This window comes from Canis lupus, chromosome X, assembly GCF_003254725.2.
Source record: "Canis lupus dingo isolate Sandy chromosome X, ASM325472v2, whole genome shotgun sequence".
In the NCBI taxonomy this organism is placed as follows: Eukaryota; Metazoa; Chordata; class Mammalia; order Carnivora; family Canidae; genus Canis; species Canis lupus.
The window spans coordinates 123,700,271-123,720,179 of record NC_064281.1 but is presented as its reverse complement, the minus strand read 5'-3'; the positions used below and the strand labels follow the sequence as shown (position 1 = coordinate 123,720,179).

The 19,909-nt window shown below is 41.8% G+C and overlaps 1 protein-coding gene across 3 annotated transcripts in view; it reads left to right on the top strand.

Moving 5' to 3' along the window:
- F8 (coagulation factor VIII) overlaps window positions 1-19,909 on the top strand; it is a 151,345-nt gene that overhangs the window by 47,674 nt on the left and 83,762 nt on the right. For all 3 annotated transcript variants that reach the window (XM_049107307.1, XM_049107306.1, XM_025460528.3), the window contains 5 exons: window positions 8,137-8,235; window positions 10,395-10,616; window positions 12,645-12,903; window positions 13,188-13,359; window positions 17,474-17,567. In XM_049107307.1, the coding sequence (XP_048963264.1) occupies window positions 8,137-8,235; window positions 10,395-10,616; window positions 12,645-12,903; window positions 13,188-13,359; window positions 17,474-17,567 (846 nt within the window). The remainder of the gene's footprint in view (window positions 1-8,136; window positions 8,236-10,394; window positions 10,617-12,644; window positions 12,904-13,187; window positions 13,360-17,473; window positions 17,568-19,909) is intronic.

The window sequence follows — 19,909 nt, the reverse complement described above, 5'->3', positions numbered from 1 at the left end:
TCAGGCTAAATCAACATGTCCATCTCCTAAGTTTGTGTGTGATGAGTGCGGCTGTAATCTACTCCCTTAGCATATTTTCCATGTTCAAGACAGTATTATTAACTAGAGTTATCAAGACTGTATAGTCGGTCCCTGGAACTTATTCATCGTAAAACTGAAGTTTGTGGTCTTTACACAATAATCCCCCATTTCCCCCACCCCTCCGCTCCCGGCAACAGGCATTGTCCTGTCTGCTTCTATGAGTAGGCCTGTGTTCTCTTCCTTCCTTTTTTTCTATAAATTTATTTTTTATTGGTCTTCAATTTGCCAACATATAGAATAACACCCAGGGCTCATCCCGTCAAGTGCCCACGTCAGTGCCCGTCACCCAGTCTTCCTTTTAAGTTACTTTGGCAAGTCACTACACATCTGTGGGTCTCAGTTTGCTCAAACTGAATATTGAAATAATGGTACTTTCTTCATTGGGTACTTGTGGGAATGAAGTAAGCGATTTACATCTAGTAGCTTAGGGGCATGTGGGTGGCTCAGTCAGTTAAGGACCTGCCTTGGCCTCAGGTCATGATCTTGGGTGAGGGGGGGACTGCTCAGTAGGGAGCCTGCTTCTCCCTCCCCCTGCTCTTGTTCTGTCTCTCTCTAATACATAAATAAAATCTTTATAAAATAATACGTTTACTAACTTAGAACATTACATGGTGCAGAGTAGGTCATCAGTAGTGTCGGAATTTTTGCACCGCCTGCTCGTACCATGACTGTCATATAAGCAACCACACAGTCACCCCTGCCGTCCTGTCTTCCCACACTGCCGCTTCTGCATCTCCTGGCCAGTGTCGCCGCCGGCCCCCTGCTACCGCTGGTCTGTCTGGCCTCGCCACACAGGCCCAGGCAGCCGGAACACACCGTGCGATGCGCTGAGAAGTGCCACCTGTTCTCTTGCATCCAGACCCTTCTTTATGCTGTTACCTTTGCCTAGAAAGCCTGTCTGCACCTTCACACCAAGTTCAGTTGTTCCTTCTCCTTCTGGTCTGGGGTAGGTGTCCTTGGCACGAAGGGGCACCTTCAGCGAGATGGCTGTGCAAGGACAGTGTTCCCAGTGCGCTCGCTCTTGTGAACTTCAGGGAGGTCGTGGGAAAGCTCTCAGCTGCTTCAGTTTCCACGGCTACCGTGTGAAGAAGCGATTGGGAGCCGCAGGAACTGAGAGCCCTTTTCTTTTTTCTTTTTAAAAATTTTACTTACTTGTTCATGAGAGACACAGAGAGAGAGAGAGGCAGAGACACAGGCCGAGGGCAAAGCAGGCTCCATGCAGGGAGCCCAACGCGGGACTCGATCCTGGGTCTCAAGGATCACGCCCTGGGCTGAAGGCAGGCGCCAAACCGCTGCGCCACCCAGGGATTCCCCCCATCTGCTCCCTTTTAAATGAGTCAGTGAGCGAACAGAATGAAATCCCACCCAGTACTCATCCCATCAAGTGCCCCCCTCAGTGCCCGTCACCCAGTCACCCCCACCCCCAGCCCTTTCTACAACCCCTTGTTCGTTTACAAAAAGATCTTTATTTTTTAAGATTTATTAATATATTTATAGAAAGTGAGAGAGAGGCAGAGACACAGGCAGAGGGAGAAGCAGGCTCCACGTGGGACTTGATCACGGATCTCCAGGATCACACCCCGGGCTTCAGGCGGTGCTAAATCGCTGCGCCCTTTACTACAAGATCTTAACAAGACGTTAGGAGTCTCTCATGTTCTGTCTCCCTCTCTGATATTTCCCACTCATTTTCTCTCCTTTCCCCTTTATTCCCTTTCACTATTTTTTATATTCCCCAAATGAATGAGGAGACCATATAATGTGTGTCCTTCTCCGATTGACTTACTTCACTCAGCATAATACCCTCCAGTTCCATCCATGTCGAAGCAAATGGTGGGTATTTCTCGTTTCTAATGGCTGAGGAATATTCCATTGTATACATAGACCACAGCTTCTCTATCCATCATCTGTCGATGGACACCGAGGCTCCTTCCACAATTTGGCTATTGTGGACATTGCTGCTATAAACATTGGGGTGCAGGTGTCCCGGCGTTTCACTGCATCTGTATCTTTGGGGTAAATCCCCAGCAGTGCAATTGCTGGGTTGTAGGGCAGCTCTATTTTTAACTCTTTGAGGAACCTCCACACAGTTTTCCAGAATGGCTGCACCAGGTCACATTCCCACCAACAGGGCAAGAGGGTTCCCCTTTCTCAACATCCTCTCCAACATTTGTGGTTTCTGCCTTGTTAATCTTCCCCATTCTCACTGGTGTGAGGTGGGATCTCATTGTGGTTTTGAATTGTATTTCCCTGATAGCCAGTGATGTGGAGCATTTTCTCATGTGCGTGTTGGCCATGTCTATGTCTTCCTCTGTGAGATTTCTGTTCATGTCTTTTGCCCATTTCATGATTTGATTGTTTGTTTCTTTGCTGTTGAGTTTAATAAGTTCTTTATAGACCTTGGAAACTAGCCCTTTATCTGATACGTCATTTGCAAATATCTTCTCCCATCCTGTAGGTTGTCTTTGAGTTTTGTTGACTGTTTCTTTTGCTGTGCAGAAGCTTCTTATCTTGATGAAGTCCCAATAGTTCATTTTTGCTTTTGTTTCTCTTGCCTTCATGGATGAATCTTGCAAGAAGTTGCTGTGGCCAAGTTCAAAAAGGGTGTTGCCTGTGTTCTCCTCTAGGATTTTGATGGACTCCTGTCTCACATTTAGATCTTTCATCCATTTTGAGTTTATCTTTGTGTCTGGTGCAAGAGAGTGGTCTAGTTTCATTCTTCTGCATGTGGATGTCCAATTTTCCCAGCACCATTTATTGAAGAGACTGTCTTTTTTCCAGTGGATATCATTTCCTGCTTTGTCGAATATGAGTTGACCATAAAGTTGAGGGTCCACTTCTTGATTCTCTCTTCTGTTCCATTGATCTATGTGTCTGTTTTTGTGCCAGGACCAGGCTGTCTTGATGACCACAGCTTTCTAGTACAATTGGAAATCTGGCATTGTGATGCCCCCAGCTATGGTTTTCTTTTTTAATATTCCCCTGGCATTCGGGGTCTTTTCTGATTCCACACAAATCTTAAGATGATTTGTTCTACCTCTCTGAAGAAAGTCCATGGTATTTTGATAGGGATTGCATTAAACGTGTACATTGCCCTGGGTAACATTGACATTTTTCACAATATTAATTCTGCCAATCCATGAGCATGGAATATTTTTCCATCTCTTTGTGTCTTCCTCAATTTCTTTCAGAAGTGTTCTGTAGTTTTTAGGGTATAGATCCTTTACCTCTTTGGTTAGGTTTATTCCTAGGTATCTTATGCTTTTGGATGCAATTGTCAATGGGATTGACTCCTTAATTTCTCTTTCTTCAGTCTCATTGTTAGTGTATAGAAATGCCACAGACTTCTGGGCATTGATTTTGTATCCTGCCACACTGCCAGATTGCTGCATGAGTTCTAGCAATCTTGGGGTGGAGTCTTTTGGGTTTTCTATGTCCAGTCTCATGTCATCTGCAAAGCAGGAGAGTTTGACTTCTTTGCCAATTTGAATGCCTTTTATTTCTTTTTGTTGCCTGATTGCTGAGGCTAGGACTTCTAGTACTATGTTGAATAGCAGTGGTGAGAGTGGACATCCCTGTCTTGTTCCTGGTCTGAGGGGAAAGGCTCCCAGTGTTTCCCCATTGAGAATGATATTTGCTGTGGGCTTTTCGTAGATGGCTTTGAAGATGCTGAGGAATGTTCCCTCTATCCGTACACTCTGAAGAGTTTTGATCAGGAACGGATGCTGTATTTTGTCCAATGCTTTCTCTGTATCTATTGAAAGGATCATATGATTCTTGTCTTATCTCTTGCTGATATGATCAATCACATTGATTGTTTTTTTTTTTTTCACATTGATTGTTTTACGAGTGTTGAACCAGCCTTGCATCCCGGGGATACATCCCACTTGGTCATGGTAAATAATCTTCTTAATGTATTGTTGTATCCTATTGGCTAGTATCTTGTTGAGAATTTTTGCATCTGTGTTCATCAGGGATATTGGCCTATAATTCTCCTTTTTGGTGGGGTCTTTCTCTGGTTTTGGAATTAAGATGATATTGGCCTCAGAGAACAAGTTTGGAAGTATTCCGTCTCATTCTATCTTTCTGAACAGCTTTAGTAGAATAGGAATTGATTCTTCTGCAACCGTTTGATAGAACTCCCCTGGGAAGCCACCATACCCTGGACTTTTGTGTCTTGGGAGGTTTTTGATGACTGCTTCAATTTCCTCCCTGGTTATTGGCCTGTTCAGGTTTTCTATTTCTTCCTGTTCCAGTTTTGGTAGTTTGTGGTTTTCCAGAAATGTGTCCATTTCTTCTAGATTGCCTAATTTATTGGCGGATAGCTGCTCATAATATGTTTTTAAAATCGTTTGTATTTCCTGGGTATTGGTGGTGATCTTTTTCTTTTTTTTTTCTTTTTTTTTTTGGTGATCTTTTTCATTAGTGATTTTATTAATTTGAATCTTTTTTGTTTTTAATAAGGCTGGCTAATGGTTTATCTATTTATTAATTCTTTCAAGGAACCAATTCCTGGTTTTGTTGATCTGTTCTACAGTTCTTCTAGTCTCTATTTCATTGAGTTCTGCTCGAATCTTAATTAACTCTCTTCTGCTTGGTGTAGGTTTTGTTTTGTTTTTTTTTTTTTTTTTGGTGTAGGTTTTATTTGCTGTTCTTTCTCCAGTTCCTTTAGGTGCAAGATTAGCTTGTGTATTTGAGTTTTTTCCAATTTTTTGAGGGATGCTTGTATTGCAATGTATTTCCCCCTCAAGACTGCTTTTGCTGTATCCCAAAGATTTTGAATGGTTGTGTCTTCATTCTCATTAGTTTCCATGAATTTTTAAAATTCTTCTCTAATTTCCTGGTTGACCCTTTCATCTTTTAGCAGGATGCTCCACATGTTTGAATTTCTTCCAAATTTCTTCTTGTGATTGAGTTCAAGTTTCAAAGCATTATGGTCTGAAAATATTCAGGGGACGATCCCAATCTTTTGGTATCGGTTAAGACCTGATTTGTGACCCAGTATGTGGTCTATTCTGGAGAAAGTTCCATGTGCACTTGAGAACAATGTGTATTCAGTTGCATTTGGATGTAAAGTTCTGTAGGTATCTGTGACATCCATCTGGTCCAGTGTATCATTTAAAGCTCTTGTTTCTTTGGAGATATTGTGCTTAGAAAACCTGTCGATTGTAGAAAGCGCTACATTCAAGTCACCAAGTATAAGTGTATTATTATCTAAGTATGTCTTAACTTTGGTTATTAATTGTTTGATATACTTGGCAGCTCCCGCATTCGGGGCATAAATATTTATGATTGTTAGGTCCTCTTGTTGGAAGATCCTTGAAGTATGATACAGTGTCCCTCTTCATCTCTCACTACAGTCTTTGGGATAAACTTTAGTTTATCTGATATAAGGATGGCTACCCCTGCTTTCTTTTGAGGACCATTTGAATGGTACATGGTTCTCCAACCTGTTATTTTCAGGCTGTAGGTGTCCTTACATGTAAAATGAGTTTCTTGTAGACAGAAAATAGATGGGTTCTGCTTTTTTATCCAGTCTGACACCCTGTGCCTTTTGATGGCGTCATTAAGCCCATTCACATTCAGAGTTACTATTGAAAGATATGAATTTAGTCTCATCATGACACCTATTCAGTCAGTGTTTTTGTGGATTGTTCCCTTGGACTTCCTCTTTCTTTTACAGAGTCCCCCTTAATATTTCTTGCAGAGCTGGCTTGGTGGTCACATATTCTTTCAGTTTCTGCCTATCTTTGAAGGTCTTTATCTCTCCTTCTATTTTGAATGAGAGCCTTGCTGGATAAAGGATTCTTGGCTGCAGGTTCTTCTCATTTAGGACCTTGAATATATCCTGCCAGCCCTTTCTGGCCTGCCAGGTCTGTGTGGAGAGGTCTGCTGTTAATCTATATTTCTCCCCATAAAAGTTAGATATTTCTTGTCTCTTGCTGCTTTAAGGATCTTGTCTTTATCTTTGGAATTTGCAACCTTCACTCTTAAATGTTGAGGTGTTGAACGGTTTTTATTGATTTTAGGGGGGATCTCTCTATTTCCTGGATCTGAATGCCTGTTTCCCTTTCCAGATTAGGAAAGTTTTCAGCTATGATTTGTTCAAATACATATTCTGGACCTCTGTCCCTTTCGGCGCCCTCGAGAACCTCAATTAAACGTAGATTTTTGTTCCTGAGGCTGTCATTTATTTCCCTTAACCTATCCTCATGATCTTTTAATTGTTTTCCTGTTTTCCTCAGTTTCCCTCTTTGCCATCAGCTTGTCTTCTATGTCACTCACTCGTTCTTCCACCTCGTTAACCCTCGTCGTTAGGACTTCTAGTTTGGATTGCATCTCATTTAATTGATTTTTAATTTCTGCATGATTAGATCTAAATTCTGCAGTCATGAAGTCTCTTGAGTCCTTTATGCTTTTTTCTAGAGCCACCAGTAGCTGTATAATAGTGCTTATGAATTGGCTTTCTGACATTGAATTGTAATCCAGATTTTGTAACTCTGTGGGAGAGAGGACTGTTTCCGATTCTTTTTTTTGTGGTGAGTTTTTCCTTCTAGTCCTTTTGTCCAGTGCAGAGTGGTCAAAAACAAGTTGTATTGGGAAAAGGAGAAAAAGGGAGAAGAGAAAAAAGAAAAGAAAAAGATAAAAAAGAAGAAAAAAAAGAGAAGAGAAGAAAAAAAAGAGGGGGAAGCAAACAGAAAACAAAAAAAAAAAAGGGGGGGGGAGTATCCTCTGATTTCGTGTACTGTAAATCCCTCGGCTTCCCCTGGAACTTTCCAGGGCTGCTTGGTCAAGAACTTGCTCTTCCCCTGTCCTTCCAGCTGGTCTTCTGGGGGAGGGGCCTGCTGTGCTGATTCTCAGGTGTGTGCACCTGGGGGAGCTGCCCCGACCCCTGCCAGGTGCATGGCTCAGTGGGAGCTGTTGGCCCTGTGATGCCCCTGCTCCCTGGCGACCCCGCTCACTCCCAGGGAAAAGGTGACACCAGGAGGAACAACAAGAGTGCTGGCGGCCAGCTCTCCAGCCCTGGAGTCAGCTCCATCAGTAACTCTAGCAGCTCCTGGATGTTCTGGGGTGGGGGGCGATCTACATAGCTCGGGCCCCCGGCGGCAAGAGTGTCCTTGCTGTCCTGGGCCCTCCTGGCTTCCGCCGGTCCCGGGGGGAGGCCGGATCCTGGGCTGTGTCCCCGCGCCCAGTGCTCCGGGGCCTGCGCTGTTGGATTTGCGCTCCCGCCCCGCAGCTCCCTCCGCGGAGCCGCCCCCGAGCCCTCCGAGCTGCTCCCGCCCTGCAGCCCCCTCCGTGGAGCCTCTTCCTCCGCCTGAGCCCCTCCGAGCTGCTCTGGGTCCCGCCGTGCACACTGCAGCCCTTAGGGAGCTCGGCGCACTCTCCCTGGGGCGCAGGTGTCTGTTAGTGTTCCAGGGAGCCCGAGGGCATCCCCGCCCTCCTGGGGTCCTGCTCCAACCCCCTGCAGGCCCCTTTCCGCCCGGGAAGGTTGGTGCAGCTCCTGCTCCTCCGGGACGGGGCTCTCCTGTCCTGGGGACACTCCCCCCAGCCTCAGCCCGGCTCCTCAGGGACCCCTCCCCCTTGGATGCTTTTTTATTTCTTTTTCCCCGTCTTCCTACCTTGATAGAAGCGCGAACTCTTCTCACTGTAGCATTCCAGCTGTTTTCTCCTTAAATCTCAGGCCGAATTCGTAGATTTTCAGGATGATTTGAAGGTTTTCTAGGTAAGTTGGTGGGGACAGGTGACTTGAGGACCCTACTCCTCCGCCCTCTTGCCCCCTCTTCTCCTGCCTTTCATCTGCCGTCATCCCTTCCCATCGATGGTCACGGACAGATGGAGGGAGAGCTGATCAGTCTGAGCAAGAAATGTCTGCCTTGAGGTCACTGTCTTGTCCCTTTCTCCTCCTGTCCTTGAGGGCAGGTCACCCAGGCCCACTGTGCTGAGACATGCTTCAGAGGAAGTGACTGTCCTCAGTCTCAGCCCCACGGGATGGTGGGAGGACAGAAGGAGGGGCTTTCGGGACCCAGACGCTTACGTCCTCGCCTCCTCTTTCATCAGGGAAAAGTTGGCACTCAGAAACAAATGCGTCTTTGACACAGGCTGAGGCCCAGCATGAGCTGCACACCATCAATGGCTATGTAAACAGGTCTCTGCCAGGTAGGTACACACCTGCTCAAGGATCCTCAGGGTCAGGGTGCCTGCGGGGGGGCTCGGTCCGTTAGCCTCGGACTCTGTCTCAGCTCATGTCATGTTCTCAGGGCCGGGAGACTGGGCCCTGCTTTGGGCGCTGCCCTCAGTGGGGACCTTGCTGGAGACCCCTTACTCCCCCTCTGCTCCCTCCTCCACATGTGCATGAGTGCGGGCTCTCTTGCGCATATAGTCAGTCTCTCTCTCTCTCTCTCTCTCTCTCTCTCTCTCTCAAATAAATAAATAAGTAAAAATTTAAAAACAAGAAAGAATCATGAGGGTCTTCTGCATTCACCACCAGGGCTCTCTTCTTTGGTTCTCCTCAGGCAGCTCTGTATCCCCAGAGGAAAGCCCACTGACTGCTGGCCTCTGGTGGGGCCTTGAACTAAAGTGACAGATTCCTCTTCTAGTCACCTATAAATGCAGGCCTGCCCATGTATACAGAGCTCACAGATTTCTCTTTCGTTTTGCTTAAATATAGGTGGGCAGCCAAGGATGAACAAATACTGAACAAAAACCTGAAACATGAAAGGGATATGCAACATAAACAAAGAAAATAATAATTCTGGAACAAGAAGAGATAACACTTTAAAAAAACTTGTCAAATGATCTACTTAGTATTTTCATAAAGGTTCAAGAAGATACTAAATCAATAAAGTAATAATACAATTTCTATGATAAAAAGAAACAATCAAACCAAGAGTATGCTCACAAAAAAATCAGAATATAATTGTCAAGCTCAATAGAAGGTAGTTACAATAGAGAAAATCTCCCAGAAAATAAAACAAAAAGAGATTGAGAATACATTTTAAGAACAGATTGTTTAAAAAAAAAAGATTGTTTTTAAGGATTTTATTCATTTATTCATGAGAGACACAGAGAGAGAGGCAAAGACACAGGCAGAGGGAGAAGCAGGTTCCCCGCGGGGAGCCTGATGCGGGACTTGATCCCAGGACCCCGGGATCATGACCTGAGCTGAAGGCAGATGCTCAACCACTGAGCCACCCAGGTGCCCCTAAAGCGGATTTTAAAATTCAGAGAAATGATAGAAGAAAGTATTAAGGATGAAAATATTTGAGTCTTCATATTCAAATTTCTCAGCAAGATAAATTGAAAAAGATCCCCACACAAAATCACAATTGTAGAATTTCAGAGAACAAAAAGAAGATGTTAAAGCTTCACCTGGGAGTGAAGGCACCATACAAAGGCATGTCCCACACAGAGACCTCAGTTGCCAATACCATTCAAGGCTTTCTAGGCCTTACTAGAGAGTTTGAACTTGAGACAAAGACAAGAGACAGTGGTACCTAGCTTGGATTAAGATAGTGGGCACTAATAATGGTGAAAAATATGTATATTTGAAAGCTTCAGGAGCCAAAATATGAGACAGCTGTGCCCTAGTAGTTCACAGTGTACGATTTAAACATACAGTTGCTTGGGTTCCAGTTTGAGTGAGTTAATTAACCTCTCTGGGCATCAGTTTCCTCTCCTTGATAGCTTCTCCATTCAGATCGTTACTGGAGCTGAATGAGTTAAAACTTGTAAAACAGTTTGGATAGTGCTTGATACAAAACAAGTGCTCAATAAATATTAGTATAATTCATTATAGTGCCATGATTAGTGTCAGAATGGATGTGAGAAATGAGAATGGTGAGAAGAATAATTCTCACTTGCATAATTTTGACATTGTTCAAAGAAAAAAATATATTTAAAAAAAAGAAAAAAATATTGATTAACAAGAGAATAAGGTCTCGAGCTGAGTCCTAGGTAGTCCATTGTTTAATGAAGGGTCAGGAAAGGAAACAGAAGAAGGAGCTATCTAAACCATAGGGAAATAAAACCCAGAGGGGTGTTGGCACAAAGGCCAAGGGAGGAAGAGAATTTCAGGAAGGAATGAGTGGTCACCGGGTGCAGATGATTGAAAAGTGTCCATTGGATTTAGCAGCATGGCACTCATTGATGACATTGGTAAGAGCTATTGGTTTGGCAGTACGCCAGCATTCTTAGAAAGTTTGATTCCAAGTCCATAATAAAATTAGAAGGTCAATTTGTCCATCCTATCCTAGAAAGTGTTTTCCATTTCAAATTGTCTACTTCTTGACCATAACTCTCTCACTCCTATGTTACAGGTCTTACTGTGTGTCACAAGAGATCAGTCTATTGGCATGTGATTGGAATGGGCACCACCCCCGAAGTGCACTCAATTTTTCTCGAAGGTCACACATTTCTTGTGAGGAACCACCGCCAGGCCTCCTTGGAGATCTCACCAATTACTTTCCTTACTGCTCAGACATTCCTGATGGACCTTGGCCAGTTTCTACTGTTTTGTCATATCCCTTCCCATCAACATGGTAATATCTGTTGATCCTAAAAATGTGTATTATAAATATTCAGGTCTACTTTTACTGTCCACTATCCAGTATAAGATTTCACCTTGAATGTAAGAGCGCTTGAGTGTTAGTAGTACTGGTGAATTTTCAGCTTAAATGCCTGTAATAGCAGAGGGGAGACATTTTAGGGACAAATGAGGTGGTGAAAGTGGGGAGGACAGTATATCATAGATTTCCTGGCCAGATCCCATTTACTAGGCTTCAATACTATGGAGAGAAGGATTGCAGGTCATAGCTGAAGATACATTTTATGAGAAATTTAAGGAAATAAAAAAAAGCTCAGCATTGCCTAGGTTGTAGCCATAAGGACTGCAGGCTAGCAGTAGTGATGTCCAGACAAGAGGATACTGCAGTTCTCACTCTGAAACCATGTACTGGTGTACACGGAGGCACTCCCTCGACACCTCATAGGAGATGAGAGACCTGGCAAACACAGAGCCTTTCGGGGACACTGGACATGGGGAGAAGCAGCGTGGCAGTGGAAGTTGGTGAGCACATGTAAACCATGATGTGAGGTCTGCAAAGATGTCTTAATGAGGACTTTGCAAAGGGTTGAAGGTCCTGTGTAAGTAAATTGTGACGATAATACTTACAGTTTCAAATTCCTGTTAACGTGACCTCATTTGTAGCTACAAGCTGAAAGCTCATGTAACGTGACCGTCGCAGCCCATTTTCCTTCTCGTAGATTCGCTCTGCTAACTCTTCACATTGTCTTTGTTGCAGCATTGAGGGCTGCTGGGGAGAAATGTCAAGGAGGCCTCATGTTGTGTGTCTAAGAGTACTGGTCTGCTCTGGCCCTCTTGCATCAACCCTGTCTTCAGATTCCCCAGTTGCCTTGGAGAGGAGATTTGATCTTGCCTTGCGTCCACCATTTTCCCCTTAGATTCTATGGGTGGCTTCATTTATAGTCCTCTGTAGTGATGAAGAATAGGGACCTCTTTTCCTCATCTGTTACATGACATTTATGGGAATTTTAACAAGATGTTAGGGAACAAAGGAAGTTGATCCTATAGGCACAGAGGAATAGGTCATTTGCTTGTATGCAGATTGGTTGTTATCTAGTTTGAGGAGTTTACTTATGTTTTGCTTTATTATTTTGACTTCTTTCCACTGATTTTAATTCTCATTTTTCAGAAAAATGCTTTGTCTTATTGGACCACAGACAAAACCTTTCATTTTTAGATCTAGAATGAATAATGTTTAAAGCTGCCTGAATCCCAAACTAGTTCTTTGCTGCTTCTGAAATCTATCCTATTCCCCATCATCCAGTAAATAAGTCTGCCTTTTTAGTATTGATCTTCACAATAGCTGTATGGCATAGATTGGGTGGAAATTATTATAATCCACATTTTATAAAGCCAAAGATGAGATTGACATTGTTGAATAGACTTGCTGTAGGGCTTACAACTAGTCACAAACAGACATGCTCTTAAAGTATATCACATATATTTCCCTAACTCTTAAGTTTTACCTTTTCATGTTTTTATGAACTTGGAATGTCTTAAAATATATATCTACACTGACATATTTCCTAATAAACTTACTAAATCAATGGTTTGTATCATATTCAATGGAACGTATATAGAAATCATTAGGTAACTGCCAGAATGGAGAGTTGGTCTGACCTAGGCATCCACATGCTGAAAATACACAGTTTCTCAAGTCTGCTTGTTTATAATCAGGGAGTTGGAGAGTGATAGGTTCACAGTCAATTCCAGAAAGGAAATATTCATATATATTCCAAGAACAAATGAGTGAGTCTTGAAAAAGGGATAAACATACATTGGAGGATAATTAGGCAGAAGGGAAATGGTGGGTACTACGGGGGAGGTGATTTCTCTAGGAGAGTGGCAAGATAAGGGTATTGGTGTGGGGAAGGGAACACTTAGGAGAGGGCCTTGAAGGCTTAATGAGAGACCATGAAGTTGTAGAAGTTAAAGCAAGGAAGTCTTATAGGACCCTAACATTGTTTGTTTTGTCCGACTCCAGATGGTATGGAAGCTTATGTCAAAGTAGATAGCTGCCCAGAGGAACCCCAGCTGCGCATGAAAAATAATGAAGATAAAGATTATGATGATGGTCTTTATGATTCTGACATGGACGTAGTTAGCTTTGATGACGACAGCTCTTCTCCCTTTATCCAAATCCGCTCAGTTGCCAAGAAGCATCCTAAAACTTGGGTCCACTATATTGCTGCTGAGGAGGAGGACTGGGACTATGCTCCCTCAGGCCCCACCCCCAATGATAGGTAAGCATCTTTTAACTCTTGATACTAATTCTTCCTCATTTTCAAAAGGTTATTTTCAATGATTCAAAACAACAAATTCTCAAGCCGTGTTTACAGTTAGGTACCGGTATAGAATCAAATAATATAAGCATTGCTAACATAGCTAAGCATCAGGGATACTTGTATTTTTCTCACTCCTTTCCATCAATTAAGTAATTTCAGCTGTTTTAGAGATGGATTTTAGTCACCTGTCCTCTACCTAGAATTCTCCATCCCAACATCTCATCTATTTATGTCTCATGCAGAAGTCATAAAAATCTGTATTTGAACAATGGTCCTCAGCGGATTGGTAAGAAGTACAAAAAAGTCCGATTTGTGGCATACACAGATGAGACATTTAAGACTCGTGAAGCTATTCAGTATGAATCAGGAATCCTGGGACCTTTACTTTATGGAGAAGTTGGAGACACACTGCTGGTAAGTTGAAGAAGAGAAGTAAGGTTGAGTAAGAAGACAGAGTCTGGAGAATTTTGAGTTTCTAAAAGCTTCTTAATTCACCCTTGCCTCTAATGGATATGATTTTCTAAAAATTATAAATGTCATACAAATAAATATACATTATAAATTTGTTTTTTAAATGTGAGTATAGGGCAGCCCGGGTGGCTCAGCAGTTTAGCGCCGCCTTCAGCCCAGGGCCTGATCCTGGAGATGCGGGGTCGAGTCCCACATCGGGCTCCCTGCATGGAGCCTGCTTCTCCCTCTGCCTGTCTCTCTCTCTCTCTCTCTCTCTCTCTGTGTGTCTCTCATGAATAAATAAATAAAATATTTAGAAAAAATAGTCTATTATATTTTATTCTTTTACTTTTCTAGTTTTATTTTTACAGTAAGGGTTTTAATTGCTCTGGAAGTTACTTTTGGTTGTAGTATATAGTGTCAAATATGTATTTCCCCAAATGAGACCTGACTGACACAATTGACCCTTTCTTCACTAATTTAAAAATGTCTTCTTTATGATATACTAAATTGCTAAAATCTGCTTTCTTTTTTTTAAATTTTTTTATTTATTTGTGATAGTCACAGAGAGAGAGAGAGAGAATGAGGCAGAGACACAGGCAGAGGGAAAAGCAGGCTCCATGCACCGGGAGCCCGACGTGGGATTCGATCCCGGGTCTCCAGGATCGCGCCCTGGGCCAAAGGCAGGCGCCAAACCGCTGCGCCACCCAGGGATCCCTGCTTTCTTAAATTGATCTGTTACCACACTGTCTTGATGACTGCAACCTTGTCCTATATTTTGATTATTTGTAGAGTAAGTCTTTCCTGATTGTATTTAACATTTTAGCTATCCCAAAAAAACCATTTTACCTATCCTTCAATTTTTCTTTCTAAATTTTATTTACCTATTTTTGAATTATCCAGTGAAAATAATTCAAAAGGTAAATATGTATATAGTGAAAGGCAAATTTTTCTCCCTCCTAGACTTCTAATCCCATAGTCTGATAGGCAATCATTACTGTCAGTTTTAATATCTTCTTCTAGAAATAGCATATAAATATATGTGTTATGTCCATATTTTAAACAAAAACAGGAGCACTATGTAAATTATTCTGTACCTTGATTTTTTTAAAGTTCACAATATATCTTGAATATCATTTCACATCAAGATATACAGATCTACCTCATTTTTTAATTAAAGTTAGCCTTGGACATCTTGAATCCTATTAAACTTTTCTATCAATGTAAGAATGCGAGGATTATTTTTTACATGAAAAATTTCAAACATACCTACAGGTGGAATAACAAAATAAACATCTTGGGGATCCCTGGGTGACTCAGCAGTTTAGCGTCTGCCTTCAGCCCAGGCCATGAATGATGCTGGAGTCCCAGGATCAAATCCCACATTGGGCTCCCTGCATGGAGCCTGCTTCTTCCTCTGCCTGTGTCTCTGCCTCTCTCTCTGTGTGTCTCTCATTAATAAATAAATAAAATCTTTAAAAACGAATAAAATAAAGGTCTTTGAACCCATCATTCAGATTCAACAGTTATTGACAAATGGCTAATTTCCTTTGTCTATAAATCAACTGGTCCCTAACAGACATCTATAGAACAGTGGATGGACTGTTCCACCTCCCAGTAGAATATACATTCCTCCCAAGTGCACATAAAACCTTATCCAGGACAGACCATACATTATGCCATAGGACAAGTCTCAAGTGTTAAAGAAAACTGTAGTCCAATATCCCTTATGAATATAGACATAAAAGCCTTCCACGACACATTAGTATCTAGCAGCACTTTAAAAGGAATATACACCATGATCAAGTGGGATTTATCCCAGGATATATGAACATTAAGGCAATACACCATATTAATCAGATAAAAAACAAAAAGCACATGACTGTGTAACAGGTAGAGAAATACAGTTTGACAAAATCCACTACCCGTTCATGATGAGAAAAAGTCTGAACTAGCAACAGAAGACAAGGGCCTTAACTTAGTGAAGAACATCTAAGAAAATTTATTATATGGTGAAAGAGTGTTTTCTCCCTAAGATTGAGAAAAAAATTAAGTTTACTCTTGTCACTTCTATTTAATATTGTATTGGAAACCAGCACAGTAAGTAAAACGAACAAAACAAAAATAGGAATTAGGAGTCACCTGGGTGGCTCAGTGGTTGGTCATCTGCCTTCTGCCCAGGGCGTGATCCTGGAGACTCAGGATCAAGTCCCACATGGGGCTCCCTGCATGGAGCCTGCCTCGCCCTCTGCCTTTGTCTCTGCCTCTCCCTGTGTCTCTCATGAATAAATAAATAAAATCTTAAAAAAAAAAACAGGAATTACAGGCATCGGATTAGAAAGGAAGAAATAATACTATCTTTATTTGCAGATGACATGATCTTATATGTAGAAAATAAGTAAGACATAATAAAAAGACATAAGAAATAGGGATTGCAAGGGACATCCTTATCCTAATAAAGATCTGCAGAAAACCTATAGTCACCATCATACTTATGGTGAAATTCAGAATCCTCCTGTTACAGATCAGGATAAAACGCACCTGTATTTGTATTTTACTAAAAAACTTAGCCAGTGTTTTAGGGAGAAAAATAAAGCTTTCAGATTGGAAAGAAATAAAACTGTTATTCTTTGAAGATTAAATAAATGGATGACACTTGATGAGAGCCAGATTTCTCATTGTTGGAGAGGGTCATAATATAATTAGGCTAGAATAAATCATGTGATTCTGGATTAGAGTTGGAGACATCAGTATGAACTTTTAATATAGTGAGAAAGTACTCAGAAAAATAAAAGAGTGGGACAATGCCAAAGGAACATAGGAGCCAACTGACAGAGCTGCTAATGGCTGCGATGGAAGAACTGGAGCAACAAAGTAAAGTAGTATTTGATTAATATCCATGAATCTTTACTGATGTAGATAAATGATTAAATAAATAAATGGAGAAGTAGAGATATTGATCACATACAGAAGAGTTCTTTAAAAAGTATGTAGATATGTGATTCCTTTGAGGTTAGTTTTTCTGTTTTTTGCATGTGGCTATCCGGTTGTTCCAGCAACATTTGCTGAAAAGATTATCTTTGCACCATTTTATTGCCTTCTGATTCTTTGTCAAAAATTAGTTGATATTTGTGTGGCTCTCTATTCTGCTCCAAAAGGACGTTTTTAAAATGGAAGATGCTGCAAACTTATTGTTTACTAGAAAAAAGAGATGTTGGCATTAGATAGTAGTAATTTTCACATGCATGGAGGTGGGTAGATTTGACGGTGGGAGGGCAAGGAAGTTCCTTTCTTGGTGAAAACAGTAACACCTGAGAGTGAGAATCTGAAACCAAAAATTAATCAACTTAATAAGTAGGAAGGTGAATTTCTAGGAAAACCTAATATGATAGGTAGGTAGCTTGAGTGCTCATTTGAGATTTGTGATCACGAATTTTAAAAGGCTGACTGCAGAGCTACGTGATTTTTCTTGTACGTCATTCTGCTGCTTAAATGCAGACAATGAATATAGGCTGTTTAATGGGTTTTACCAAATGAGTGGATTTTAAGACAATAATGCAGGTGGAAGTTGGTTTTATATCCTCACATCATGGCCAAGCTCAGATCTGGAGACTGGGTTGGTGTGTCCAGTGTTCTTAACTGTTGCCTCCATGTTACTGCTCTTCATCCTTCCTCATATGATCAGGTAGTGCTGACTGCCACCCTTCCTCCTGCTCATGCCTCCTCATTCGGTGAGGATGTTATCACCTGCGTCACAGTTTTCCTCTTCACTCTTGGGGAATTTAGTGCCCAAATGGTGAAATAAAGCTGAGGGGAAACACTGTCCTCAGCAGACCTTCAGATTTCAATGAAGGTGAGAGGGTACAAGAAATACTTCCTGAAGCAATTGAAATAACTGTAAAGAAGTGGAAAGGGGCCTCGAGTAAAAAAGCAAAGTTGCTGCCTGAGCAATTATATGGCAAGAACAAACCCCTGTGATACGGGTATAAGGCAGCTTTTGTTTTCAGGAAATAGGCCACACTTCCTGTTGATCCGAGTTGTTTTACGATTTGATCTTCTATTTCATTTATACTTTCAGATTATATTTAAGAATCAAGCCAGCCGGCCATATAACATCTACCCTCATGGGATCAATTATGTCACTCCTCTGCACACAGGGAGATTGCCAAAAGGTAAGTGTCACACCAATCTTACTAAGTCCTACTTACCTGTAGGTCTACATAAGGTCCCAGCCTCAATAGCACGGACATCGTAGTGGTCCTGACCCCAGCTGTTACGCACTGGATAGGCACATGTATCACCCCGCCACCCTGTATGCTAGCATTTCCATATGTATTGCATCTACACACTTTACACATAAAAATGCTATAATTTTTGCTTTAAACAGGCATATCACAGTCTTTACTTTCGTTTTTTTAAAAGACTTTATTTATATTTATTCATGAGAGAGGCAGACACACAGGCAGAGGGAGAAGCTGGCTCCCTCTGGGGAGCCCGATGTGGGACTCAATCCCGGGACTGGGATCACGCCCTGAGCCAAAGGCAGACACTCAACTGCTGAGCCACCCAGGCGTCCCACAGTCTTTACTTTTGAAGGTTAATTTTCCTAGATATACAACTCTGTGCTGAGAGTGCTTTTTATTCCCTTTAGCACTTTGAAAATATTGTTTTACAATCTTCTGGCCTTCATAATAGCTAAATTAACATTCCACTGAATTATTCTCCCCTCATACGTTACTTTTCCCTGGCTGTGATTTTCTTCATGTTTATCCTACTTGGGATTCAGTGATCTTCCTAGATCTGTAAACTTAGTTTTACAAATTGCAAAGATTGTGGTCATTATTTCTTCAAAAGAATTTTCTACCCTATTCTCTGTCTCCTTTCCTGAGTCTCTAATTACATGAATGACATTTTGGTATCGTCCTACACGCCTTAATATTTTTATCAAATTATTTTCTTTCTCCATCTTGTCTGCAAAGTGGATAGATTCTGTTGACCTATCTTCAAGTTCACTGACCTCAAACTGGAACTTTTGAGTCACAGGATATATGTTTCTATTTTTAATAGATAGCCGCACTTTTGTCCCCAAATAAAGTTATAATTCATACTCCTACTACACATATATGAAAGTATAATTTCCCATATTATTGATATCTAGACATCGACAGTTTTTTTTAAGACTATGTATTTATCTATTTGACAGAGAGAGCACAAGCAGGAGGAGCTGCAGAGTCAGAGGACAAGGAGAAGCAGACTCCCCCTGAGCAGGGAACCTGACTCGGGGCTGCTCCCAGGACCCTGGGGTCATGGCCTGGGCCAAAGGCAGATGCTTGCTTAGCTGAATGAGCCACCCAGGTGCCCCTAGACATTGACCGTTTTTAAGAATCCTACCAATCTGGTGGGTGGAAAGTAGTACCTCAACGCTGTTTTGACTTTATTTTTGTTATTAGTTTTTAAATTTAGTTCCAGTACAGTTAACATACACTGTTATATTAGTTTCAGGTGTATGATGTAGTGATTCAACACTTCCATAAGACACCCCAGTGCTCATCAGGACAAGTGTCCTTATCTCTCCATCACCTATTTCCCACACTCCCCCCCACCTCCTCTCTGGTGAGCATCAGTGTGTTCTCCATAGTTAGAGTCTGTGTCTTGATTTGCCTCTCTCCCTCTTTTCCTTTGCTCGTTTGTTTCTTATATTCCACATATGAATGAAACCACATTGTATTTTTTTCTCTGACTGACATATTTCACTTAGCATTATACCCTCTAGCTCCATTCATGTCATTGCAAATGGCATGATTATTTCTTTTTATGCAGTGATGTTTCATTGTGTGTATGTGTGTGTGTGTGTGTGTGTGTGTGTGTCACATCTTTATCCACTCATGTATTGAAGGCCACTCGGGCTGCTTCCATAATTGGGCTATTGTAAATAATGCTGCAATAAACAAAAGGGTGCATGTATCTTTTTGATTTAGTATTTTCATATTCTTTGGGTAAATACCCAGTAATGGAATTACTGATCATATGGGAATCTCATTTTTAATTATTTAAGGAACCTCCATACTATTTTCCACAGTGGTTATGCCACTTTGCATTCCCACCAACAGTGCAAGAAGATTCCTTTTTCTCCACATCCTTGCCAGTCCTTATTGTTTCTTGTGTTTTTGAGTTGAGTTTCAGGCAAGGGAAACAAAAGCAAATCAAAAACTATTGGGACTGGGGATCTCTGGGTGTCTCAGCGGTTTAGCACCTGCCTTTGGCCCAGGGCCTGATCCTGGAGTCCCAGGATCGAGTCTTACGTCAGGCTCCCTGCATGGAGCCTGCTTCTCCCTCTCCCACCTGTGTCTCCGCCTGTGTGTGTGTGTGTGTGTGTGTGTGTGTGTGTGCTGTGTGTCTCTCATGAATAAGTAAATAAAATCTTTTTAAAAAACTATTGGGACTGCATCAAACTAAAAAACTTTTGCACAGGGAAAAAAACAGTCAACAAAACAAAAAGGCAACCTACTACTAA